A 27,091-nucleotide genomic window follows, 5' to 3' on the forward strand; every position below is an offset into this window, starting at 1 on the left:
AGGGTTCCCCCTGCTGCTGGAAGGAATCCAGCTGAATTTCCTGCATAGCTAGTGTGGGGTCTCCTCACTGAGGCTGTAGTCCTGCTTTGGCAGATGGTGGACTGAGGTCAGGTCTTCCTTCTGCAGAACCTGAATGTCATTTCCCAGGCACACTTCCCCAGAACCATGTATTACCAGTTACAGGGTGGCATCACTAGTCATGCAGGACTGCATCCCTTGCAGGGCTAGTCTGCTTCTCTCAGGACAGACATACAGCTGTCTTCCTCTGTACACAGGAAGTGCTCCTGAGCTTGATCTTTTCCCTAGCTGTGTAATGTGTAAAACAAGGGTTTAATGTCCCAATAAACTGCAACTGCATTCAAATTCCTGTCTGCTTAATGTGATTCCCTCCCCGACTTGTGCTCTCTACAAACATTTACTGTACAGATGACCCCATTCCCCCTCTTCTTCACACACCCCCTTTCTCTCTGGCAGGGCTCCAGAATGGGCTGAGCTTGTCTCCTGGGTGAAGGCATCTCTTCAGGTGCCTCCATTTGACTCTCTTCCGTTGAGACTTTTCTCATGTAGAAGGAGGCAACAGCCCATTGAGAACACTCATCTGGCTTCCAGTGTGTAGGAAGGCAACAATACAGACTGTGAGACCAAGTAACAGAGGGAAGAGCCCAGTGTGTTATGGCACTATGGCCTTGAGAGGAAATGTAGGTTCTCAGCTCTCCACACACCCCTATTGGTAATGAGTGAATTTAAAAGGGTCATATACAGGGGTGGGAGACTGCCAGGCTTTGCCTCTAATCCAGTGTAAGAAGCTCAACAGGTTGGAAGTGTCCAGGAAAAGGGATGGTGAATTGTTAAATCCCAGTTGCCTGGAGTTGTCAAAACGCACCCCTGCACGCACACACAGGGAGACTAGCTGCAAGATAGGGAGCAGCAGACAGTCTTGCTGAAGCATGGACATCAGCCAGCCTGCGTCCTTCCTCCCTGCTGTTAGCCAAGCACCTGCCTAACCTTTCCTACTTCCTAGTGTAAACCTAGCCAGGTCAATAACACTACAGGCACATGGCTCAGGGTTGTGGGAGATCCATAATCAGACGAGTGCTGGGCTTGTAATGCATTTTCCTGAGAGCTTGTGTCTATGCTTGAAGTCACAAGTAGGTAGTGTCATCTAGGCAGCTCCATCCCTCTTCCTTAGTAGCTCAAGCCTGAGTTAGGACAGAAAGGTCTCTTGGGTTCAGCACTGCAACAGCACCATGAGCAGGAATGGCTGTGTTGCTCCCAAAGATGGAGACTAGTAACAAAGTGGTCATCTCCTTGGAAAGGGCCTGCCTTGTTCTCCAATTGACTGAGGATACCAAGCTGTTCATAGAATATCAGGGTTGGAAGGGACCTCAGGAGGTCATCTAGTCTAACCCCCTGCTCAAAGCAGGACCAGTCCCCAACTAAATCATCCCAGCCAGGGCTTTGTCAAGCCTGACCTTAAAAACTTCAAAGGAAGGAGATTCCACCACCTCCCGAGGTAACCTATTCCAGTGCTTCACCACCCTCCTAGTGGAAAAAGTGTTTTCTAATATCCAACCTAAACCTCCCCCACGGCAGCTTGAGACCATTGATCCTTGTTTTGTCATCTGCTACCACTGAGAACAGTCTACATCCATCCTTTTTGGAACTCCCTTTCAGTTAGTTGAAAGCTGCTATCAAATCCCCCCTCATTCTTCTCTTCTGCAGACTAAACAATTCCAGTTCCCCCAGCCACTCCTCATAAGTCATGTGTTCCCGTCCCCTAATCACTTTTGTTGCCCTGTGCTGGACGCTTTCCAATTTTTTTACCACCTCCTTGTAATGTGGGGCCCAAAACTGGACACACTACTCCAGATGAGGCCTCACCAATGTCAAATAGAGGGGGACGATCACATCCCTCGATCTTCTGGCAGTGCCCCTACTTATACAGCCCAAAATGCCATTGGCCTTCTTGGCAACAAGGGCACACTGTTGACTCCTATCCAGCTTCTTGTCCACTGTAACCCCTAGGTCCTTTTCTGCAGAAAAGTCAGAAACTCCCTAACTGACAGGGAGCAATTACTGAAGCTAGTCTGCCTGTGGAACTGGAGGTGTGTTTTAAACCCTGCTCTGTTATGGATTAAAAATGGCCCCTCCAGCAAACTCACAGGGAAGAGTGAGGAAAAGCAATACCTAGGTGGAGCCCTGCTGGAATGAGTAAAGGTCTTAGCCTGCTCCTTTTAGGGATATGGAAGAGGAAGTACAGACTGCAGGAGTACTGGTCAGCTAATCTGACTTCTGTGTTCAAGCCCCGTGAAGCTCTTTCCTCTTTCGTCCAAGTCTAATAAAATGTGTGAGGTCAATGAGTGGATTTCACATCAGCAGATATTTGCTTCAAACTTGGAAAGAAGCTGGATTTTCTTTACACCATGAAGAGCATTGCAGCCTACATTTCCCCAGCACAGCCCTTACAGCTAATTTTTCCATAGGGAAGGGGTGGTTCTAACACATCCTCAAGCTAGGGTCAGCCGTAAGATACCACATCAAAAAAGTTGCTGGACCAATCTCAAGTTATACAAAGCAAATGCAGTAACTGACTAACCCACCAGATGCAGTATTTATGGCACAAGGAGCAGTGAGTTATTTCAGCAAACCCCAGCATGATCCACCAACAGGCTCAAGTGTTTAATCCAAAGGCCTGTTGGAGGATCCAAGGTGTGAGCATAGAGATCACACTCGCTACACTCCAATGGTCTGAATATTAGAAGGAGAAATGGGAAAAGGAAAGAGATGCTTCCTGCCCCCAGCTGGCTATTTTTCCAGGGCACTACTGCCTGCATAATTAGTGATTGTAGCTACCAGGTTGGAAGACTTGTAGTGTGCTCTGAACATGGTTGGGCTTGCTTCTTCTGCTGGCTGCCTGTGTGGGAGGGCTATGGATGGGAAGGTGGTTTCTAAGCCCTGAGCATGCAATGGTCTCTCTGTGCTGGTGTTACTTGCACCTGTGCAGAGCTCTCTGGAACCCAGCTACTCTTCCCAACTGCCTGTTGAAGTTACTGGGGGTCTGAGTAAAGGCAGGGGCTGGTTTGTGCAGGGCTCATTGTAGAATCAGGGCCTAACACTGCCCCACTCTGGCCTTTGCAACCGCTGAAGGTCGTGTGTCTGGATGGAGGCCCACTCACATCCCCCTGTGGGACAGACACATGAGTGTGAACATCTAGGCTTGCTTTAAAGGAGGGAGGTGAGCACCTGCCTCAGCCCCAGGCCACTGTCACTCCCTGCTTTGATTTTACTCCCTGTGTGAAGGGCGATGGGGAGGTGATGGGAAGAAGTTATACATGCTGTGATCTGCTGTCACTCCAGCTGGGAAGGGCCCTGGCACTGGAGTAACTAGGCCAGGAATGACAATGGGGAGAGGGTAGAGCCGAGCATAGTGGCTATGACTGACTCCCCCCTGCCCAAACTTTTCCCTGAGCTTGTCTCCCCACTTTGTCCTTCCCTATGGCTGCATCATCCCCATCATTTCCCAAATGCTCCCCTGAGCCTGGGGTTCCACGTATTGAACTGACCCTTATATTGGAACTGCTAACTGCCCTCAGTCTTTAACCCCTCATTGCCCAGTGTGGGGCAACCTAACTCTCTTTGAGCTACCAGCACTCTCCTCTCTTAGATTGTTTTAGTGAGAAAAAACCTTCTACACTGAAAATGTTACCAGAGAAATGGAGCATAAAGGCGCTCTTCAGAGAGACCAACTGGAGCCAAAATTGGCAACTCCAAAACCCTGTAACATTTCAGAGGCTCACAGCCCACACTGGGTAAAGTTGGGAATGCAGCTGTGTGATTGGTCTCCTGAGCTGTCTGTCAAGTGTGTCCAGCCCCATGATGACATCATCACAGGAATATAATGGCTGAGACCGGGGGAAGGTCTGAGTATTGGTGAAAGATTAGGAGTGTAGAAGTTTGGTAAGTTGTGTGGTTAAGCTCTCTACTATGTCTCTGGTTCTTTGGGTGTTTAGATGGGGGCTCTTTCTTCCACAGATTGTGACCCAATGTCTTGCCTGGTGGCCAGTAATAGCTAGGATTGAATGATCAGAAGCTCTTAGCTACTTTCAGTACTTTCTAGCTGTACTTGTGTAAAGCATTTCTAGCTGAGTCTTTGGAGCAAACAGTCCAGGGAAGGTAACTGTCTGCCTTCCAGACTGGGAGGCCTGGATTAATGGTATGTTCTAGGAGATGGAGGCTTCCCTAGAGGAGAATAGACTATTTAACAAGGAGAACTAAATTAGAGCTTGGACTTGGAAAAACTCTCCACTCACCTCTCTACCTGAGCTGAGCTAAGCTATGTTGCCCCCATTCTGGGATGGGGATTGGGACTGCTGGCTGTGGTCTGAATTCTGGTTTGTCCTAATGATCTGCAGGTGGAAACACTTGACTGAGGTGGCTGATTCAGCTGAGACTGGAGTGCTGGCTAACCAATATGTATCTGAAACAGATAATGCAGGAAACACTAAAGGAAAACAGGCCTGGTGCCTTCCTGGAAGGGAAATGCTTCCTGGCCCTAGCTTTCTAGTTAGTGGTCTCACTCTCGCCTCTAGGGGTGATGGTGTCAATTTATTTGAACTGGAATCTGTTTCTTTACCAGACCAGTCTTTAACTGACAATAGAAAAGATTTGTTTTTTTACCAGCTAAATCGGCTTTAAAATAACTAGCCTGCCGTAGTGGGCATGTCCTATATAGACTCATAGATCATAAGGTCAGAAGGGACCATTATGATCATCTCCTATGTAACTCAGAATCCGGGGAGACTTAAACACTACTCACTCTGGAGGTCCCTGAAGGCTCGCCAATGGTACCTTCTGAATTCAGTGTTCTGTGTGCGTAGTCAATGGCTACTACCTTCAGCAGGATAACTTCTGTCAGTGATTGTATTCTGGGACAAATGGAATTTTCCCTGGTATTATCTGGGAAAAGACTAAACTAGGAAGATGCCTCTGATGAGCTGTGCAGGTGCCCTGGTGCTCCCTTTGGGAGGCATTGTTGGGTCTAGAAGTCTGAGGAGAAGCTTTGGGAGTGTGTAACACCAACAGACCCTGGTGATTGGCAGGATCAAATCTGGGTCCTCCGGAGCTAAATGCATGAGCCTATACTGCATGAGCTAAAAGCCATAAGGCTCTTAGCTAAAGATGCAGAGCCGATGCGTTAATCTCTGTCTCTCCAACTGGTCCTGGTGCCACGAGATGGGACAGAAGAACACACCCAGAAGGTGTATGGATTACAAGTGCATCCCTGGGCTTGAAGAACTGGCTGTCTCTGAGCCTGCCTTAGATCAAAGGTTTAAGGCCCTGGCCTGTTCTCTGTAGAGAGAGACTTATTACAGGGGGACAACCTGGTCTGGCTCTCAGAGAGAACGGACCGGGGGCAGCTCTCCTGGTGTTCCTACACAACATTGATTTCATTGTTTCCTGCTGTAGCCACTCAATATTCCTTTTTGGGTCTTGCAGGGACATCTCGCTCCACCATGTCTGCTGAGGAAAATGAACCACAGGTGGAGATCCAGGCAGAGGAGCAACAGGTGGGTCCCTCCTGGGGAGGCAGGTGTGCTTGGCAGCTGGAAGGGCTGTTCTAGCTTGAATGTCTCCACTGCTGGAGACAGGGACTCGTAACCACAACACTAGCTAATGCTCCAAGTTCTAGTTCTCGGAGTGCCGTAGTCACTGCCCACAAGTGCCCCCTGAAGCCAGGAGGAGCATCGGCACTGGTGACCCTCTGTATGCTGTCTCCACTCAAACACCGGCAAATCCCGCTGATTATAATACCCAGTAGGGGCATTGTACCGGGTGCTGGACTGAGACATGGTTCCTGATCGGGAGAGAATGCACTTGGAAAGACAGAAGGGTCGGTCCTGGGGCCGGTTTTGTTCAATATCTTCATAAATGATCTGGAGGATGGTGTGGATTGCACTCTCAGCAAATTTGCGGATGATACTAAACTGGGAGGAGTGGTAGATACGCTGGAGGGGAGGGATAGGATACAGAAGGACCTAGACAAATTGGAGGATTGGGCCAAAAGAAATCTGATGAGGTTCAATAAGGATTAGTGCAGGGTCCTGCACTTAGGACGGAAGAACCCAATGCACAGCTACAGACTAGGGACCGAATGGCTAGGCAGCAGTTCTGCGGAAAAGGACCTAGGGGTGACAGTGGACGAGAAGCTGGATATGAGTCAGCAGTGTGCCCTTGTTGCCAAGAAGGCCAATGGCATTTTGGGATGTATAAGTAGGGGCATAGCGAGCAGATCGAGGGACGTGATCGTCCCCCTCTATTCGACATTGGTGAGGCCTCATCTGGAGTACTGTGTCCAGTTTTGGGCCCCACACTTCAAGAAGGATGTGGATAAATTGGAGAGAGTCCAGCGAAGGGCAACAAAAATGATTAGGGGTCTGGAACACATGAGTTATGAGGAGAGGCTGAGGGAGCTGGGATTGTTTAGCCTGCAGAAGAGAAGAGTGAGGGGGGATTTGATAGCTGCTTTCAACTACTTGAAAGGGGGTTCCAAAGAGGATGGCTGTAGACTGTTCTCAATGGTATCAGATGACAGAACGAGGAGTAATGGTCTCAAGCTGCAGTGGGGGAGGTTTAGATTGGATATTAGGAAAAACTTTTTCACTAAGAGGGTGGTGAAACACTGGAATGCGTTACCTAGGGAGGTGGTGGAATCTCCTTCCTTAGAGGTTTTTAAGGTCAGGCTTGACAAAGCCCTGGCTGGGATGATTTAACTGGGAATTGGTCCTGCTTCGAGCAGGGGGTTGGACTAGATGACCTTCTGGGGTCCCTTCCAACCCTTATATTCTATGATTCTAAGGTCTCTCCATTCCATCAGTGAGAGCAGGAATGAGACCGTGACACAGTTCTGTTTTGTTGGTGGGTGTGCCAGGATGGAAGCAGCATTCCTGAGACTTTGCTGAATATAGGCAGCTGTTCTAATGGGACCAGGCTTCTGGGTGTGTAACTAATGTCACAGTCAGGCCACTGAACCCCTGCTGAGAGGGACCGGAGACTACCTAGCTCTGAGGACAGTCTCCTACAGAATCAGTAGTTTGCAGAAGGAAAGACAGGAGGGGCACCTTGACGAGCCAGGAGCTCTTCCTCAGCTGACTCCTCTTTCCCTCCCTCAGACTGCAGGGGACAGGGTGGCTGGCCTGCCCTTGGTCAGCTCTGCCTGTGAGATGGCCTCTGCCAGCTACGCTGCCACCAAAGAGACCCACCCAGCCATCAAAGCGATATGTGAGGTGGCAGAGACTGGGGTGAGAACCATCACCTCTGCTGCTATCACCGGGGCACGGCCCATCCTGGCCCAGCTGGAGCCACAGCGTGAGTAAGGGAAAGGGAGACAGGAACGCTCCTGTGTGTGTAGCGGGGGAGGTGGGTCTGGGGGCAGGCTCAGCCTACAGTGGCTCTAGGCCCACTACTGAACTCGGCCTCCAACTGGCAGCAAACAGAATCCACAGACTCCCTTCTCCTGCTCCCCTCAACTCAGCTAGCTCCTAGACGTGACCTGGCCAAGGCATTGGCCTTGTGCGGAGCGGCTCTGACGGCTGTAGCAGCTGCTGGTGGGGATTCCTGCTCAGGTACCGGCGGTGAGCTGGGCCAGCCTAGAGGCAGGCAGTGCCCAGCCACAATCCCTGGTGTGCGTGGCTGGCCCAGTACCACACAGCCACATGCACTGCGTATGGCACCTAATGCCATGGAGCAATACCTGCTAGAGGGCACAGGAAGCAGCTCCAATGCTAAAAGGATCTGAGCCCATTGCAGGCACTGGAGACTCCTGAAACCCTCTAGGAGAAGCTGGGGGTGGATGAATCATAGAATATAAGGGTTGGAAGGGACCCCAGAAGGTCATCTTGTCCAACCCCCTGCTCGAAGCAGGACCAATTCCCAGTTAAATCATCCCAGCCAGGGCTTTGTCAAGCCTGACCTTAAAAACCTCTAAGGAAGGAGATTCTACCACCTCCCTAGGTAACGCATTCCAGTGTTTCACCACCCTCTTAGTGAAAAAGTTTTTCCTAATATCCAATCTAAACCTCCCCCACTGCAACTTGAGACCATTACTCCTCGTTCTGTCATCTGCTACCATTGGGAACAGTCTAGAGCCATCCTCTTTGGAACCCCCTTTCAGGTAGTTGAAAGCAGCTAACTGAACAGATGACTGGCAGTGGGATCTCCCGAGCTAAACATGTGATGAACCAGACTGGCTCCATAGCCTTGGGCAACTTCGCCAACCCCTTTTCCTTGGCTCTCCCATCAGTAACCTGGGGACACTTGCTTAGGAACACCAGTCCTCCAATGTACATGGATGAGCAGCCCCACGAGATCTGTGCACATGAAGGAATTAAGGGAACGAGTTCTGTGGTTATGTTTCAGTTGCAGGAGCCAATGAACATGCCTGTCGGGGTCTGGACAGACTGGAGGAGCAGCTGCCCATCCTGCAGCAGCCGATTGAGAAGGTAACCACACGAGTGTCACGGCTGGTCCTGGAGCAGCATGAGGCTGTGGGCCCTTCACTTCCGCTAGGTGTTCAGTGACCTCTCTTCTGATCCCTTTTCCTCTAGGTGGCTTTGGATGCCCAAGACCTGGTGGGTGCCAAGGATGCAGTCTGCAGCACGGTCACTGAGGCCAAGGATGCAGTGACCAGCAGGGTGAGCGTGGCCCAAGGGGCTGTCCAGGAGAGCGTGGAAGTGACCAAATCCGCCATGACCAGGAGCATGAGCACAGTGATGGGCTCCAGCATGGGGCAGATGGCTGCGAGTGTCATAGACGCAGCATTGGGGAAATCTGAGCAGCTGATGGACTACTACCTCCCCATGACAGAGGAGGAGCTTGGTAAGATCCCCTCTGCTGAATACAAACCAATGTGACCCTGGTGTCTTGGGGTGTGGCTTGAACTCAGTGTTCACAGCTGATGTGCCAAAAGAGTCACCTCTCCTTTGGGCTTCCTTGCAACTTAGCTTGGCTACTAGCCCTCCCTTTGTTCCTTCATGCTGGGCCCTCTGCTCGCCCTGTCTGATGGCTCTGACGCTGCTCCCTGTGCTGCTACCCACTGTCTTACTGGTCAGTGCTGCAGGGCATCCAAATGTGCCCTGGGAAATATTCCATCGGTCACAAGCTCTGGGAGGACTGAACGCATCCCTGCCTTGTATCCTGGCCCTGCCAACCGATGGTACAAGTAGATTTTAATTCTTACCAGTACGGTGACTCATGGGAGGGACCCAAAAGTGTAGGGGGGCACATGACTCCCTCCCAAACGACCCCACCCTGCCTCGTGCGGGGAGGGCTCTACAGACTCCAGACAGGAGATGGAACTACGTGGAAGGGCTGGTGGGGGACCAGCTGGGGGTGGTACAGACACACCGGAGGAGGTGCCAGCATTCTGCTCCTTTCGCTGCTGTGGTTCCTGAGAGCCCTGTGGTTTTCAGTGGATACCGAATGTCATTCCAGTACGTCATACTAGCAACAAATGTCTTAATGGTGCGGCGTACCTGACCTTACTGCCTTACTTGCACCACTGCTGCCAACTGACCCCTTCCCCCTTCCAGCTGAGCTTGCCACAACTCCCCTGGAGGGGCCTGGAGAGGCTCCTGCAGAGCAGCGGAGTTACTACGTGCGTCTGGGTTCCCTGTCGAGCACGCTGCGCCAGCGAGCCTACCAGCACGCCCTGGGCAAGATGAGACAAGCCAGGCAGCGCACCCTGGAGGCCCTCTCCCAGCTCCAGCAAATCATTGACCTGGTAGGAACACGACCCCTCTCCCCTGCCCTGTAGCTGCTGTGGGTCACGGTCTGTCATAAATATAAAGGGAAGGGTAAACCACTTCAAAATCCCTCCTGGTCAGAGGAAAAGTCCTCTCACCTGTAAAGGGTTAAGAAGCTAAAGGTAACCTTGCTGGCACCTGACCTAAATGACGAATGAGGAGACAAGATACTCTCAAAAGCTGGGAGGAGGGAGAAAAACAAAGGGTCTGTGTCTGTCTGTAGGCTGCTTTTGCCGGGAACAGAACAGGAATGGAGCCTTAGAACATTTAGTAAGTAGTCTAGCTAGGTATGTGTTAGATTATGATTTCTTTAAATGGCTAAGAAAAGATTTGTGATGACTATCCCAGTCTGTGTGTCTTTTTTGTAACTTAAGGTTTTGCGTAGAGGGATTCTCTGTTTTGAATCTAATTACCCTGTAAGGTATCTACCATCCTGATTTTACAGAGGTGATTCCTTTACTTCAATTAAAAGTCACCTTGTAAGAAAACTGAATGCTTTTTCATTGTTCTAAGATCCAAGGGTTTGGGTCTGCGGTCACCTATGCAAATTGGTGAGGATTTTTACCAAACCTTCCCCAGGAAGTGGGGTGCAAGGGTTGGGAGGTTTTTGGGAGGAAAGACGTGTCCAAACTACGTTTCCCAGTAAACCCAGTTAGAGTTTGGTGGTGGCAGTGGAAATTGCAAGGGCAAAGGGTAAAATTAATTTGTACCTTGGGGAAGTTTTAACCTAAGCTGGTGAAAGTAAGCTTAGGAGGTTTTTCATGCAGGTCCCCATATCTGTACCCTAGAGTTGAGGGTGGGGGAGAAACCTTGACATTGACCTGGTAGGAACACGACCCCTCTCCCCTGCCCTGTAGCTGCTGTGGGTCACGGTCTCTGCAGCCTCCCATGCTCAGTGCCATTGGCACTGTTTGTCCCTGGGCCCAGCTGTGTCTCTGCAGTAGTGCTGCCCGCCTGCTGCCCACACCTAGCTGTGGGAGAGCTTCCCTGGCCAGCCGCCTCCTGCTCTTCCCAGCTAACTGCCCTCTCCCCCTGCAGATCAGCCATGCCAAGCAGGCCGTAGATCAGAAGATTCCCAATGGCCAGGACCGTCTGTACCAGATGTGGCTCCAGTACTGCAGGGGCAACTTGGAAGGGCAGGAGGAACCAGACTCCGCAAAGGTATTCTCCTCCTTCTCGCCCTCACAGCCTTGCTCCAGTGAACTCTCCCCATCTGTAGGGGAAACTTGCAGATACTCCAGTCTTTCTCCTTCCAGCAGGTTGAAGCTCAGGCTCTAGCCACGTCCCAGAGCCTCACCCAGCAACTGAAAACCACCTGCCTTACTCTCCTGGGCAGCATCCGGGGCCTTCCCAACACTATCCAGGACAAGGCCCAGCAGGTCTCGAGCAGTACAGAAGAGCTCCAGGCCTCCTTCTCCAGTGCCGGCTGTTTCCAGGATCTGTCCAGCAGTGCCCTGGCCCGGAGTCGGGAGATGGTGACCAAGACCCTGGAGTGCCTGGATGAGCTGCTGGAATACGTGACGCAGAACATTCCCCTGGACTGGATCGTGGGACCCTTCACTCCTGCTGGAGACTCCCCACCGTGTCCTGATGAGCTGGTGGAGGAAGGAAAGAAGGTGGAGGCCTGAAGGGTTCCCCCTGCTGCTGGAAGGAATCCAGCTGAATTGCCTGCATAGCTAGTGTGGGGTCTCCTTGCTGAGGCCACAGTGCTGCTTTGGCAGATGGTGGACTGAGGTCAGGTCTTCCTTCTGCAGAACCTGAATGTCATTTCCCAGGCCCACTTCCCCAGAACCATGTATTACCAGTTACAGGGTGGCATCACTAGTCATGCAGGACTACATCCCTTGCAGGGCTAGTCTGCTTCTCTCTGGACATACCTACAGCTTTATTCCTCTGTACATAGGAAGTGCTCCTGAGCTTGATCTTTTCCCTAGCTTTGTAATGTGTAAAACTAGGGTTTAATGTTACAATAAACCTCAACTGCATTCAAATTTCTGTCTGCTTAATGTGATTCCCTCCCTGGCTCATGCTCTGTAGAAACATATACTGTACAGGTGACCCCATGCCCCTCTTCTTCACACACACAAACCCCCTCCACCCACTTCCTCTGGAAGGGCTCCAGAATGGCTGAGCTCATCTCCTGGGTGAAGGCATCTCTTCAGGTGCCTCCATTTGACACTCTTCCATTGAGACTTTTCTCATGTAGAAGGAGGCAACAGTGTTCTCCCCATTGAGATCACTCGTCTGGCTTCCAGTGGGTAGCAAGGCAACATTACAGGCTCTGAGACCCAACTAACAGAGGGAAAGACCCAGGTTGTTGAGACAGGGCACTATGGCCTTGAGAGGAAATGGGGTGTGTGGAGAACTGAGAACCTACTACTGGTAATGAGCAAAGTTAAAAGGGTCACATACAGTGGTGGGAGACTGCCGGGCCTTGCCTCTAGTCCAGTGCAAGAAGCTCAACAGGTTGGAAGTGTCTAGGAAAAGATGGTGAATTGACAACTCCAGGCAACTGGGATTTAACAAAACACACACAGGGAGACTAGCTGCAAGAGAGAGAGCAGCAGATTGTCTTGCTGAAGCATGGACATCAGCCAGCCTGCATCCTTCCTCCCTGCCATTAGCCAAGCACCTGCGTAATCTTTCCTACTGCCTAGTGTAAACCGAGCCAGGCTAATGGCTCAGGGTTGTGGGAGATCCATAGTAGGACCAGTGCTGGGCTTGGAATGCATTTTCCTGAGAGCTTGTGTCTATGCTTGAAGTCACAAGGGGGTAGTGTCATCTAGGCAGCTCCATCACTTTTGCTTATCCTAACTCCGGCTTGAGCTATTAATAAGCTTCAGGCAAGGAAATGTCTCTCGGGTTCAGCACTGCAACAGGACCATGAGCAGGAATGGGTGTGTAGCTCTCAAAGATAGAGACTAGTAATCAAAATGGTGATGGATGCAGCTCCCAGGGCTAGTTACTCCGGATCTCATTGGACAGGGCCTGTCTTGTACTCCCAGTGGACTGGGGCTACAAAGGTTTTCATAGACTCCTAGAATATGGGGGTTGGAAGGGACCTTAGGAGGTCATCCAATCCAACCCCCTGCTCAAAGCAGGACCAATTCCCAGTTAAATCATCCCAGCCAGGGTTTTGTCAAACCCGACCTTAAAAACTTCAAAGGAAGGAGACTCCACCACCTTCCTAGGTAACGCATTCCAGTGCTTCACCACCCTTCTAGTGAAAAAGTTTTTCCTAATATCCAACCTAAACCTTCCCCACTACAACTTGATACCATTGATCCTTGTTCTGTCATCTGTACCACTGAGAACAGTCTAGATGCATCCTCTTTGGAACTCCCTCTCAGGTAGCTGAAAGCAGCTATCAAATCCTCCTCCCTGCCGTTCTTCTCTTCTGCAGGCTAAACAATTCCAGTTCCCTCAGCCTCTCCTCACAAATCATGTGTTCCAGTCCCCTGAACATTTTTGTTGTCCTCTGCTGGACACTTTCCAATTTTTTCACATCCTTTTTGTGGTGTAGGGCCCAAAACTGGACATAGTACTCCAGATCAGGCCTCACAAATGTTGAATAGAGGAGAACAATCATGTCTGTCGATTTGCTGGCAATGCCCCTATTTACACAACGCAAAATGTCATTGGCCGTCTTGGCAACAAGGGCACACTGTTGACTCATAGCCAGTTTCTTGTCCACTGTAACTTCGAGGTCCTTTTCTGCAGAAAAGTCAGAAACTCCCTAACTGACAGTGAGCGATCACTGAGGCTAATTTGCCTGTGTAACTGGAAATGTGTTACATACCCTGCTGTGTTCTGGATTAACAGAGGCCCCTCCAACACACTAGCTAGATGGAGCCCTGCTGGGGTGAGTAAAGGTCCTAGTCTGCTCCTTTTAGGAATATGGAAGAGTAAGTGCAGACTTCAGGAGTGCTGGTCAGCTAACATGACTTCTGTATCCAAGCCCAGTGAAGCTCTTTCCTCTTTCGTCCAAGTCTAATAAAATGTGTGATGTCAATGAGTGGATTTCACATCAACAGATATTTGCTTCAAACTTGGACAGAAGTGGGAGCTGGATTTTCTTTACGCCATGAAGAACATTGCAGCCTACGTTTCCCGAGCGCAGCCCCTGCAGCTAATCTTTCCGTAGAGAAGGAGCGGTTCTAACACATCCCCAAGCAGGGTCAGACCTAAGAAACCCGATCAAAAATGTTGCTGCACCACTCTCAAGTTATATAAAGCAAATTCAGTGACTGACTAACCCACCGGGTGCAGTATTTATTCAAAGAGCAGTGAGTTATTTCAGCAAACCCCAAACCAACGGGCTCGAGTGTTTAATCCAAAGGCCTGTTGGAGGATCCACATGTGAGCATAGAGATCACACCAGCTACACCCCAATGGTCTGAATATTAGAAGGAGGAATGGGAAAAGGAAAGAGATGCTTCCTGCCCCCAGCTGGCTTTCTCTCCTGGGTGGCACCCTCTGGATAATTGGTGATTGTAGCTGTAGATCCCAGGTAGGAAGACTTGTAGTGTGCTCTCTACATGGTTGGGCTCGCTGCTTCTGCTGGCTGCCTGTGTGGGAGGGCTATGGATGGGAAGCTGGTTTCTAAGCCCTGAGCATGCAATGGTCTCTCTGTGCTGGTGTTACTTGCACCAGTGCAGAACCCTCTGGAACTCAGCTACTCTTCCCAACTGCCTGTTGAAGTTACTGGGGTCTGAGCAAATGCAGGGACTGGTTTGTGCAGGGCTCATTGTAGAATCAGAGCCTAAAACGGCCCCACTCTGGCCTTTGCAGCCACTGAAGCTGAAGATCTTGTGTTTAGATGGAGGCCCTCTCACATCCCTCTGTGGGACAGACACATGGGTATGAACATCTAGGCTTATTTAAAGGAGTGAGGTGAGCACCTGCCTCAGCCCCAGGCCACTGTCACTCTGCTCAGCTGCTCCAGGCATTTGCACTCCCTGCTTTGATTTTACTCCCTGTGTGAAAGGTGTAGGGAGGTTATGGGACAAAGTTATGCCTGGTGTGATCTGCTGTCACTCCGGCTGGGAAGGACCCTGGCACTGAAGTATCTAGGCCAGGAATGATAATGGGGAGAGGGCAGAGCTGAGCATAGTGGCTATAACTGACACCCCCCCCCAAATTTTTCCCTGAGCTTGTCTCCCCACTTAGTGCTTCCCTTTGTCTGTCACCCCCAGCATCTGCCCAAATGCTCCCCAGATACCCCCTGAGCCTGGGGGTTCCACGTATTGAACTGACACTTATATTGGAACTGCTAACTGCCCTCAATCTTTAACCCCTTATTGCCCAGTGTGGGGCTACCTAAGTCTCTTTGAGGTTCTGGGCCTAACTCACTTAGGCCTTGCAATGCTGAGAGGAGCAATAGCTAAATACCTTTAAAAACCTGTGCCATGTTCTCTTCCCTGGACAAGTCAACCAACAGGAAAGCTATAAATGAACTGAGGAGTATCTTGTGCCAGCTGGGCCAGAATAACTTCCCCAGCCTCTTTTGGAGTGGGCAGGAAAGGAAAATAATACAACAGCTACCAGCACTCTCCTCTCTTAGATGGTTTTACTCTCAAAAATCTTCTACACTGAAAATGTTACCAGGGAATTGGAGTGTAAAGGCGCTCTTCAGAGAGAACAACCGGAGTACTCTGAGAATATGAACCATTATTATTATTTGTATGACCGTAGCATTTCAAAGCAAAAATCAGAACTGGAATCCCATCGTGCTAGGTACTGTCTTAACAGAGAGTAAAAGGCCTGCCCCAAACAGCTCATAATCTGAAACTAGGTTTGCCAGCCCTCCAGGATTGTCCTGAACTCTCCAGGAATTAAAGATTAATCTTTAATTAAAGATTGTCATGTGATGAGACCTCCAGGAACCATCCAACCAAGATTGGCAACTCTCACACCCTGTAACTTTTCATGGGCTCACAGCTCTCACTGGGCAAAGTAGAGAATGCAGCTGTGTGATTGGTCTCCTGAGATGTCTGTCAAGTGTGTCCAGCCCCATGATGACATCATCACAGGAATATAATGGCTGAGACTTAAGGGAGGTCTGAGTATTGGTGAAGGATTAGAAGTGTGGAAGTTTGGTAAGATGTGTGGTTAACGTCTGTGTTATATCTCTGGTTCCTAGGTTCTGTATCTGTTAAGATGGGGGCTCTTTTCTTACACAGAGTGTGACCCAATGTCTTGCCTGATGGCTAGTAGTGGCTAGGATTGAATGGTCAGAAGCTCTTAGCTAGTTTCAGTGCTTAGTAGTTGTACTTGTGTAAAGCATTTTGACTTCAGTTTTCTGAGCAAACAGTCCAGGGAAGGAAACTATTTGCCTTCCAGACTGGGAGGCCTGGATTAATGGTATGTTCTAGGAGATGGAGGCTTCCCTAGAGGAGAATAGAATATTTAACTAGGAGAACTAAATTAGAGTTTGGACTAGGGGAAAAACTTACTCACCTCTCGACCTGAGCAAAGCTATGCTGTTCCCATGCAGGGATGGGGAATGGGACTTCTGGTTCTCGTCTGAGTTCTGGCTTGTCCTAAAGATCTGCAGGGGGAAACACTTGACTGAGGTGGCAGATTCAGCTGAGACTGGAGTGCTGAGTAACCAATATGTATCTGAAACAGATAATGCAGGAAACACTAAAGGAAAATAGGGCTGGTGCCTTCCCATAAGGGAAATGCTTCCTGGCCCTAGCTTTCTAGTTAGTGGTCTCACTTTCGCCTCTAGGAGTGATGGTGTCAACTTACCTGAACTGGAATCTGTTTCTTTAGCAGACCATCTTTACCTGACAATAGAAGATATTTGTATTTTTACCAGCTAAATTGGCTTTAAAATAACCAGCCTGCCATAGTGGGCATCTCCTATGTAGAATCATAGATATTACGGTCAGAAGGCACCATTATGATCATCTCCTATGTAATTCAGTATCCAGGGAGACTCCTACACTACTCACTCAAGAAGTCCCTGAAGGCTCCCCAGTGGTACCTTCTGAATTCAGTGTTCTGTGTGTGTAGTCAATGGCTACTACCTTCAGCAGGATAACTTCTGTCAGTGATTGTACTCTGGGACAAATGGAATTAGCCCCGGTACTATCTGGGAAAAGACTAAACTAGGAGGGTGCCTCTGATGAGCTGTGCAGGTGTCCTGGTGCTCCCCTTGGGAGGCATTGTCAGGTCTAGAAGTCTGAGGAGAAGCTTTGGGAGTGTGTAACGCCAAAAGACCCTGGTAATGGGCAGGATCAAACCTGGGACCTCTGGACCTAAATGCATGAGCCTCTACTGCATGAGCTAAAAGCCATAAGGCTCTTAGCTAAGACGGTAAAGCTGATAAATTAATCTCTGCCTCTCTAACTGGTCCTTGTGCCACGAGATGGGACAGAAGAACACACCCACAAGATGTGTGGATTACAAGTGCATCCCTGGGCTTGAAGAACTGGCTGTTTCTGAGCCTGCCTTAGATCAAAGGTTTAAGGGCCTGGCCTGCTCTCTGTAGAGAGAGACTTACTGCAGGGGGACAACCTGGTCTGGCTCTTACAGAAAACGGACCGGGAGCAGCTCTCCTGGTGTTCCTACACAAGATTGATTTCATTGTTTCCTGCTGTAGCCACTCAATATTCCTTTTTGGGTCTTGCAGGGACATCTAACTCCACCATGTCTGCTAAGGAAAATGAACCACAGGTGGAGATCCAGGCAGAGGAGCAACAGGTGGGTCCCTCCTGGGGAGGCAGGTGTGCTTGGCGGCTGGAAAGGCTGTTCTAGCTTGAATGTCTCCACTGCTGGAGACAGGGACTCGTAACCACAACTCTAGCCAATGACTCTAGCTCTCAGAGTGCCGTAGTCACTGCCCACAAGTGCCTCCTGAATCCGGGAGGAGCACAGGTGACCCTGTGAATGCTGTCTGCATTAGAACACTGGCAAATCCCGTTGATTGCAATGCCCAGTGGGGGCATTGTACCGGGTGCTGGACCGAGACATGGTTCCTGATCGAGAGAGACTGCACTTGGAAAGACAAAAGGTCTCTCCATTCCTGCTCTCACTGATGGAACGAGACCGTGACACAGTTCTGTTTTGTTCGTGGGTGTGCCAGGACGAAAGCAGCGTTCCTGAGACCTTGCTGAATATAGGCAGCTGTTCTAATGGGACCAGGCTTCTGGGTCTGTAACTAATCTCACAGGCAGGCCACTGAAACCCAGCTGAAATGGACAGGAGACTGTCCTCAGAGCTGGGCAGTCTCCTACAGAATCAGTAGTTGCAGAGGAAAAGAGACAGGAGGGGCACATTGAGAAGCCAGGAGCTCTTCCTCAACTGACTCCTCTTTCCCTCCCCTAGACTGCAGGGAACAGGGTGGCTGGCCTGCCCTTGGTCAGATCTGCCTGTGAGATGGCCTCTGCCAGCTACGCTGCCACCAAAGAGACCCACCCAGCCATCAAAGGGGTCTGTCAGGTAGTAGAGACTGGGGTGAGGGCCATCACCTCTGCTGCCATCACTGGGGCACGGCCTATCCTGGACCAGCTGGAGCCACAGCGTGAGTAAGGGAAGGGAGGCAGGAACACTCCTGTGTGTGTGGTGGGGGAGGTGGGTCTGGGGGCAGGCTCAGCCTACAGTGGCTCTAGGCCCACTACTGAGCTCGGCCTCCAACTGGCAGGAAACAGAATCCACAAACTCCCTTCTCCTGCTCCCCAGAACTCAGCGAGCTCCTAAACTTGATCTGGCCAAGGCATTGGCCTTGTGCGGAGGAGTTCTGACGGCTGTAGCAGCTGCTGGTGGGGGGGATTCCTGCTCAGGTACCAGCGGTGAGCTGGACCAGCCTAGAGGCAGGCAGTGCCCAGGCACAATCCCTGGTGTGCATGGCTGGCCCAGTACCACACAGCCACATGCACTGTGTATGGCACCTAATGCCATGGAGCAATACCTGCTAGAGGGCACAGGAAGCAGCTCCAATGCTAAAAGGATCTGAGCCCATGGCAGGCACTGGAGACTCCTGAAACCCTCTAGGAGAAGCTGGGGGTGGATGAACAGATGACTGGCAGCCGGATCTCCTGACTGCTAAACCTGGCTCTGAAACAGACTGGCTCCATAGCCTTGGGCAACTTGCCCAACCCCTCTTCCTTGGCTTTCCCATCAGTAACCTGGGGAGACTTGCTTAGGAACGCCAGTCCTCCAATGTACGCAGATTAGCAGCCCCACGAGATCTGTGCACATAAAGGAATTAAGGGAACGAGTTCTGTGGTTATGTTTCAGTTGCAGCAGCCAATGAACATGCCTGTCGGGGTCTGGACAGACTGGAGGAGCAGCTGCCCATCCTGCAGCAGCCGATTGAGAAGGTAACCACACGAGTGTCACGACTGGTCCTGGAGCAGGATGAGGCTGTGGGCCCTTCACTTCTGCTAGGTGTTCAGTGACCTCTCTTTTGACCCCTTTCCCTCTAGGTGGCTTTGGATGCCCAAGAAATCGTGCGTGCCACAATGGTGGGTGCCAAGGATGCAGTCTGCAGCACAGTCACTGAGGCGAAGGATGCAGTGACCAGCAGGGTAAGCGTGGCCCAAGAGGCTGTCCAGGAGAGCATGGAGGTGACCAAATCCGCCATGACCAGCAGCATGAGCACAGTGATGGGCTCCAGCATGGGGCAGATGGCTGTGAGTGTCATAGACGCAGCATTGGGGAAATCTGAGCAGCTGATGGACTACTACCTCCCCATGACGGAGGAGGAGCTCGGTAAGATCCCCTCTGCTGAATACAAACCAATGTGACCCTGGTGTCTTGGGGTGTGGCTTGAACTCAGTGCTCACAGCTGAGCTGCCAAAAGAGCCACCTCTCCTTTTGGACTTCCTTGCAACCTAGCTTGGCTACTAGCCCTCCCTTAGTTCCTTCATGCTGGGCCCTCAGCTAGCCCTGTCTGATGGCTCTGACGCTGCTCCCTGTGCAGCTACCTGCTGCCTTACTGGTCGGTGCTGCAGGGCATCCAAACGTGCCCTGGGAAAGATTCCATCGGTCACAAGCTCTGGGAGGACTGAACGCATCCCTGCCTTGTATCCTGGCCCTGCCAACCAGTGGTACAAGTAGATTTTAATTCTTACCAGTACAGCGACTCATGGGAGGGACCCAAAAGTGTGGGGGGGCACATGACTCCCCCCAAACGACCCCACCCTGCCTTGTGCGGGGGGCTCTACAGACTCCAGACAGGAGCTATGTGGAAGGGCTGGTGGGGGGCCAGCTGGGGGGCAGTACAGCCACACTGGAGGAGATGCCAGCGTTCTGCTCCTTTCGCTGCTGCGGTTCCTGAGAGCCCTGTGGTTTTCAGTGGATACCGAACGTCATTCCAGTACGTCATCCCAGCAACAAATGTCTTAATGGCGCGGCGTACCTGACCTTACTGCCTGACTTGCACCACTGCTGCCAACTGACCCCTTCCCCCTTCCAGCTGAGCTTGCCACAACTCCCCTGGAGGGGCCTGGAGAGGCTCCTGCAGAGCAGCGGAGTTACTACGTGCGCCTGGGTTCCCTGTCGAGCACGCTGCGCCAGCGAGCCTACCAGCACGCCCTGGGCAAGATGAGACAAGCCAGGCAGCGCACCCTGGAGGCCCTCTCCCAGCTCCAGCAAATCATTGACCTGGTAGGAACACGACCCCTCTCCCCTGCCCTGTAGCTGCTGTGGGTCACGGTCTCTGCAGCCTCCCATGCTCAGTGCCATTGGCACTGTTTGTTCCTGGGCCCAGCTGTGTCGCTGCAGTAGTGCTGCCTGCCTGCTGCCCACACCTAGCTGTGGGAGAGCTTCCCTGGCCAGCCGCCTCCTGCTCTTCCCAGCTAACTGCCCTCTCCCCCTGCAGATCAGCCATGCCAAGCAGGCCGTAGATCAGAAGCTTCACAATGGCCAGGACCGTCTGTACCAGATGTGGCTCCAGTACTGCAGGGGGAAGTTGGAAGGGCAGGAGGAACCAGACTCCGCAAAGGTATTCTCCTCCTTCTCGCCCTCACAGCCTTGCTTCAGCGAACTCCCCCCCCCCCATCTGCAGGGGAGACTTGTAGATACTCCAGTCTCTTTCTCCTTCCAGCAGGTTGAAGCTCAGGCTCTAGCCACATCCCAGACCCTCACCCAGCAACTGAAAACCACCTGCCTTACTCTCCTGGGCAGCATCCAGGGCCTTCCCAGCACTATCCAGGACAAGGCCCAGCAGGTCTCGAGCAGTATACAAGAGCTCCAAGCCTCCTTCTCCAGTGCCGGCTGTTTCCAGGATCTGTCCAGCAGTGCCCTGGCCCGGAGTCGGGAGATGGTGACCAAGGCCCAGGAGTCCCTGGATGAGCTGCTGGAATACGTGACGCAGAACATTCCCCTGGATTGGATCGTAGGACCCTTCACTCCCACTGGAGACTCCCCACCATATCCTGACGAGCTGGTGGAGGAAGGGAAGAAGGTGGAGGCCTGAAGGGTTACCCCTGCTGCTGGAGGGAATGCAGCTGAATTTCCTGCATGGCTAGTGTGGGGTCTCCTCGCTGAGGCCGTAGTTCTGCTTTGGCAGATGGTGGACTGAGGTCAACTCTTCCTTCTGCAGAATTAAAGAACCTGAATGTCCTTTCCCAGGCCCACTTCCCGAGAACCATTTGTTACAGGGTGGCATCACTAGTCATGCAGGACTGCATCCCTTGCAGGGCTAGTCTGCTTCTCTCAGGACATGGATTGTAACTGACACACAGCTGTCTTCCTCTGTACATAAGAAGTGCTGCTGAGCTTGATTTTTTTCCTAGCTTTGTAATGTGTAAAACTAGGGTTTTAATGTCACAATAAACTGCAACTGCATTCACATTCCTGTCTGCTTAATGTGATTCCCTCCCTGACTCATGCTCTGTACAAATATACTGTACAGGTGACCCCATCCCCCTCTATATATACACACACACACACACACACACACACACACACACCCTTGCACCCACTTTTTTTTCTGGCAGGGCTCTAGAATGGCTGAGCTCCTCCTGGGTGAAGGCATCTCTTCAGGTGCCTCCATTTGACACTCTTCCATTGAGACTATCCTCAGGTAGAAGGAGGCAACAGCCCATTGAGAACACTCGTCTTGCTTCCAGTGTGTAGTAAGGCAACAATACAGACTCTGAGATCAACTAACAGAGGGAATACCCAGTGTGTTAGGGCACTATGGCCTTGAGAGGAAATGGGGTGTGTGGAGAGCTGAGAACCTACTTCTGGTAAAGTTAAAAGGGTCACATACAGTGGTGGGAGACTTCCAGGCTTTGCCTCTAATCCAGTGCAAGGTTGGAAGTCTCCAGGAAAAGAGATGCTGAATTGTTAAATCCCAGTTGCCTGGAGTTGTCAAAACGCACCCCTGCGCGCACACACAGGGAGACTAGCTGCAAGAGAGAGAGCAGCAGACAGTCTTGTTGAAGCATGGACATCAGCCAGCCTGCGTCCTTCCTCCCTGCTGTTAGCCAAGCACCTGCCTAACCTTCCCTACTGCCTAGTGTAAACCTAGCCAGGCCAATAACTGTACAGGCACATGGCTCAGGGTTGTGGGAGATCCATAATAGGACCAGTGCTGGGCTTATAATGCATTTTCCTGAGAGCTTGTGTCTGTGCTTGAAGTCACAAGGGGGTAGTGACATCTAGGCAGCTCCATCACTTTTGCTTATCCTAACTCGGGCTTGAGCTATTAAAAAGCTTTAGGCAAGACCATGTCTCCCAGGTTCAGCACTGCAACAGCACCATGAGCAGGAATGGGTGTGTTGCCCTCAAAGAGGGAGACTAGTAATCAAAGTGGTGATGGAAGCAGCTCCCATGTCTGGTTACTGCTGATCTCATTGGACAGGGCCTGGCTTGTACCCCAAAGGACAAGGGATAGCAAGCTCTTCAAAGTCAGAAACTGCCAAACTGACAGGCTAATCTGCCTGTGGAACTGGAGGTGTGTTACAAACCCTGCTGTGTTCTGGATTAACAAAGGCCCCTACAACACACACAGGGGGAAGAGTGAGTAAGAGCACTCGCTAGGTGGAGCCCTGCTGGGGTGAGTAAAGGTCCTAGCCTGCTCCTTTTAGGGACATGGAACAGTAAGTGCAGACTTTAGTAGTGCTGTTCAGCATATGGGACTTCTGTGCTCAAGCCCAAGGAAGCTCTTTAGTCCAAGTCTAATAAAATGTGTGAGGTCAATGAGTGGATTTCACATCAGCAGATATTAGCTTCAAACATGGATAGAAGTAGGAGCTGGATTTTCTTTACACCATGAAGAACATTGCAGCCTGCATGTCCCGAGCATAGCCCCTGCAGCTAATCCTTCTGTAGAGAAGGAGTGCTTCTAACATAGCCTCAGCCAGGGTCAGACGTAAGATACCCTATAGCAACTGTTGCTGGACCAGTCTTAAATTATACAAAGCAAATGCAGTAACTGACTAACCCACCAGATGCAGTGTTTATGGCACAAGGAGCAGTGAGCTATTCCAGCAGACCCCAGCATGATCCACCAACAGGCTCAGGTGTTTAATCCAAAGGCCTGTTGGAGGCTCCAAGGTGTAAGCATTGAGATCACACCAGCTACGCCCCCAATGGTCTGAATATTAGAAGGAGGAATGGGAAAAGGAAAGAGATGCTTCCTGCCCCCGGCTGGCTTTCTCTCCTGGGTGGCACCCCCTGCATAATTAGTGATTGTAGATCCCAGGTAGGAAGACTTGTAGTGTGCTCTGAACATGGTTGGTCTTGCTGCTTCTGCTGGCTGCATATGTGGGAGGGCTATGGATGGAAAGGTGGTTGCTAAGCCCTGAGCATACAATGGTCTCTCTGTGTTGGTGTTACTTGCACCTGTGCAGAACTCTCTGGAACCCAGCTACTCTTCCCAACTGCCTGTTGAAGTTACTGGGGGTCTGAATATCGTAGAATATCAGGGTTGGAAGGGACCTCAGGAGGTCATCTAGTCCAACCCCCTGCTCAAAGCAGGACCGATCCCCAATTAAGTCATCCTAGCCAGGGCTTTGTCAAGCTTGACCTTAAAAACTTCTAAGGAAGGAGATTGCACCACCTCCCTAGGTAACGCATTCCAGTGTTTCACCACCCTCTTAGTGAAAAAGTTTTCCTAATATCCAACCTAAATCTCCCCCACTGCAACTTGAGACCATTTCTCCTTGTCCTGTCGCCCGCTATCCCTGAGAATAGTCTAGATCCATCCTCTTTGGAACCACCTTTCAGGTAGTTGAAAGCAGCTATCAAATCTCCCCTCATTCTTCTCTTCTGTAGACTAAACAATCCCACTTCCCTCAGCCTCTCCTCATAAGTCATGTGTTCCAGTCCCCTAATCATTTTTGTTGCCCTCCGCTGGACATTTTCCAATTTTTCCACATCCTTCTTGTAGTGTGGGGCCCAAAACTGGACACACTACTCCAGATGAGCCCTCACCAGTGTCGAATAGAGGGGAACAATCACATCCCTCGATCTGCTGGCAATGCCCCTACTTATACAGCCCAAAATGCCATTGGCCTTCTTGGCTACAAGGGCACACTGTTCACTCATATCCAGCTTCTCGTCCACTGTAACCCCTAGGTCCTTTTCTGCAGAACTGCTGCCGAGCCATTCGGTCCCCAGTCTGTAGCGGTGCATTGGATTCTTCCGTCCTAAGTGCAGGACTCTGCACTTGTCCTTGTTGAACCTCATCAGATTTCTTTTTGCCAAATCCTCCGATTTGTCATGGTCCCTCTGTATCCTATCCCTACCCTCCAGCATATCTACCACTCCTCCCAGTTTAGTGTCACCTGCAAACTTGCTGAGGGTGCAATCCACACCATTCTCCCAGATCATTAATGAAGACATTGAACAAAACCGGCCCCAGCACGGATCCTTGGGGCACTCTGCTTGACACCGGCTGCCAACTAGACATGGAGCCATTGATCACTACCCGTTGAGCCCGACAATCTAGCCAGCTTTCTACCCACCTTGTAGTGCATTCATCCAGCCCATACTTCCTTAACTTGCTGACAAGAATACTGTGGGAGACAGTGTCAAAAGCTTTGCTAAAGTCAAGGAACACCACGTCCACTGCTTTCTCTTCATCCACAGAACCAGTCTCGTCATAGAAGGCAATTAGATTAGTCAGGCATGGTGACTTGGTGAATCTATGCTGACTGTTCCTGATCACTTTCCTCTCATCTAAGTGATTCAGAATTGATTCCTTGAGGACCTGCTCCATGATTTTTCCAGGGACTGAGGTGAGGCTCACTGGCCTGAAGTTCCCAGGATCCTCCTTCTTCCCTTTTTTAAAGATGGGCACTACTTTAGCCTTTTTCCAGTCGTCCGGGACTTCCCCGGCTCGCCATGAGTTTTCAAAGATAATGGCCAATGGCTCCGCAATCACATCCGCCAACTTCTTTAGCACTCTCAGATGCAACGCATCCGGACCCATGGACTTGTGCACGTCCAGCTTTTCTAAATAGTCTCGAACCACTTCTTTCTCCACAGAGGGCTGGTCACCTCCTCTCCATGCTGTGCTGCCCCGTGCAGTAGTCTGGGAGCTGACCTTGTTCGTGAAGACAGAGGCAAAGAAACCATTGAGTACATTAGCTTTTTCCACATCCTCTGTCACTAGGTTGTCTCCCTCATTCGGTAAGGGGCCCACGCTTTCCTTGACTTTCTTTTTGTTGCCAACATACCTGAAGAAACCCTTCTTGTTACTCTTAACATCTCTTGCTAGCTGCAACTCCAGGTGTGATTTGGCCTTCCTGATTTCACTCCTGCATGCCCGAGCAATATTTTTATACTCCTCCCTGCGCATTTGTCCAATCTTCCACTTCTTGTAAGCTTCTTTTTTGTGTTTAAGATCAGCAAGGATTTCACTGTTAAGCCAAGCTGGTCGCCTGCCATAGTTACTATTCTTTCTACACATCAGGATGGTTTGTCCCTCTAACCTCAATAAGGATTCTTTAAAATAAAGCCAGCTCTCCTGGATGCCTTTCCCCCTCATTTTATTCTCCCAGGGGATCTTGCCCATCAGTTCCCTGAGGGAGTCAAAGTCTGCTTTTTTGAAGTCCCGGGTCCGTATTCTGCTGCTTTCCTTTCCTCCTTCTGTAAGGATGCTGAACTCAGCCATCTCATGGTCACTGCCTCCCAGGTTCCCATCCACTTTTGCTTCCCCTACTAATTCTTCCCGGTTTGTGAGCAGCAGGTCAAGAAGAGCTCTGCCCCTAGTTGGTTCCTCTAGCACTTGCACCAGGAAATTGTCCCCTACATTTTCCAAAAACTTCCTGGATTGTCTGTGCACTGCTGTATTGCTCTCCCAGCAGATATCAGGGTGATTGAAGTCTCCCATGAGAACCAGAGCATGCAGGGAGTAAATGCAGGGACTGGTTTGTGCAGGGCTCATTGTAGAATCAGGGCCTAACACTGCCCCACTCTGGCCCTGGCAGCCATTGAAGCTGAAGATCGTGTCTCTGGATGGAGGCCCACTCACATCCCTCTGTGGGACAGACACATGGGTATGAACATCTAGCCTTGCTTTAAAGGAGTGAGGTGAGAACCTGCCTCAGCCCCAGGCCTCTGTCACTGTCCTCAGCTGCTCCAGGCATCTGCACTCCCTGCTTTGATTTTACTCCCTGTGTGAAGGGTGATGGGGAGGTGATGGGACGAAGTTATACATGCTGTGATCTGCTGTCACTCCGGCTGGGAAGGGCCCTGGCACTAGAGTAACTAGGCCAGGAATGATAATGGGGAGGCAACAGTCGAGCATAGTGGCTATCACTAACCCCGCCCCCTAAAACTTTTCCCTGAGCTTGTCTCCCCACTTAGTGCTTCCCTGTGGCTGTGTCACCCCCAGCATCTGCCCAAATGCTCCCCAGATACCCCCTGAGCCTGGGGATTCCACGTATTGAACTGACCCTTATATTGGAACTGCTAACTGCCCTCAGTCTTTAACCCCTTATTGCCCAGTGTGGGGCTGCCTGACTCTCTTTGAGGTTCTGGGCCTAACTCACTTAGGCCTTGCAATGCTGAGAGGAGCAATAGCTAAATACCTTTAAAAACCTGTGCCATGTTCTCTTCCCTGGACAAGTCAACCAACAGGGAAGCTATAAATGAACTGAGGAGTATCTTGTGCCAGCTGGGCCAGAATAACTTCCCCAGCCTCTTCTGGAGTGTGCAGGAAAGGAAAATAATACAACAGCTACCAGCACTCTCCTCTCTTAGATGGTTTTACTGACAAAAAACATTCTACACCGAAAATGTTACCAGGGAAAAGGAGCGTAAAGGCTCTCTTCAGAGAGAACAACTGGAGCACTCGGAGAATATGAAGCATTCTTATTATTTGT

General features: G+C 50.8%; 2 protein-coding genes across 2 annotated transcripts; both read left to right on the forward strand.

Annotated features, from left to right (window-relative positions):
• The first annotated feature begins 5,492 nt into the window (after positions 1-5,492).
• On the forward strand, positions 5,493-11,428 carry LOC142072054 (perilipin-3-like). The gene is made up of 7 exons (XM_075128265.1): positions 5,493-5,567; positions 7,170-7,365; positions 8,416-8,498; positions 8,604-8,874; positions 9,588-9,778; positions 10,839-10,961; positions 11,060-11,428. Exons 1-7 carry the CDS (start codon positions 5,514-5,516, stop codon positions 11,426-11,428), a joined length of 1,287 nt encoding a protein of 428 aa, XP_074984366.1. The 5' UTR covers positions 5,493-5,513.
• A 6,007-nt stretch (positions 11,429-17,435) lies between these two features.
• LOC125628834 (perilipin-3-like) lies at positions 17,436-21,228 on the forward strand. The gene is made up of 7 exons (XM_048834073.2): positions 17,436-17,510; positions 18,135-18,330; positions 19,047-19,129; positions 19,235-19,520; positions 20,227-20,417; positions 20,632-20,754; positions 20,860-21,228. The coding sequence occupies exons 1-7, from the start codon at positions 17,457-17,459 to the stop codon at positions 21,226-21,228; spliced, it is 1,302 nt and encodes a 433-aa protein (XP_048690030.2). The 5' UTR covers positions 17,436-17,456.
• Positions 21,229-27,091: the final 5,863 nt, after the last annotated feature.

The sequence above is a fragment of the Caretta caretta genome, chromosome 5 (assembly GCF_965140235.1).
Source record: "Caretta caretta isolate rCarCar2 chromosome 5, rCarCar1.hap1, whole genome shotgun sequence".
Classification (NCBI taxonomy): Eukaryota; Metazoa; Chordata; order Testudines; family Cheloniidae; genus Caretta; species Caretta caretta.

Bases quoted from the DNA above. Each gene is read 5' to 3' on its own strand.
- LOC142072054 (XM_075128265.1), top strand. From the start codon at position 5,514: ATGTCTGCTGAGGAAAATGAACCACAGGTGGAGATCCAGGCAGAGGAG. The intron at 5,568-7,169 runs GTGGGTCCCTCC...TCCCTCCCTCAG, and splicing joins TCCAGGCAGAGGAGCAACAG to ACTGCAGGGGACAGGGTGGC. The intron at 7,366-8,415 runs GTGAGTAAGGGA...GTTATGTTTCAG, and splicing joins GGCCCAGCTGGAGCCACAGC to TTGCAGGAGCCAATGAACAT.
- LOC125628834 (XM_048834073.2), top strand. From the start codon at position 17,457: ATGTCTGCTAAGGAAAATGAACCACAGGTGGAGATCCAGGCAGAGGAG. The intron at 17,511-18,134 runs GTGGGTCCCTCC...TCCCTCCCCTAG, and splicing joins TCCAGGCAGAGGAGCAACAG to ACTGCAGGGAACAGGGTGGC. The intron at 20,755-20,859 runs GTATTCTCCTCC...TCCTTCCAGCAG, and splicing joins AGGAACCAGACTCCGCAAAG to GTTGAAGCTCAGGCTCTAGC.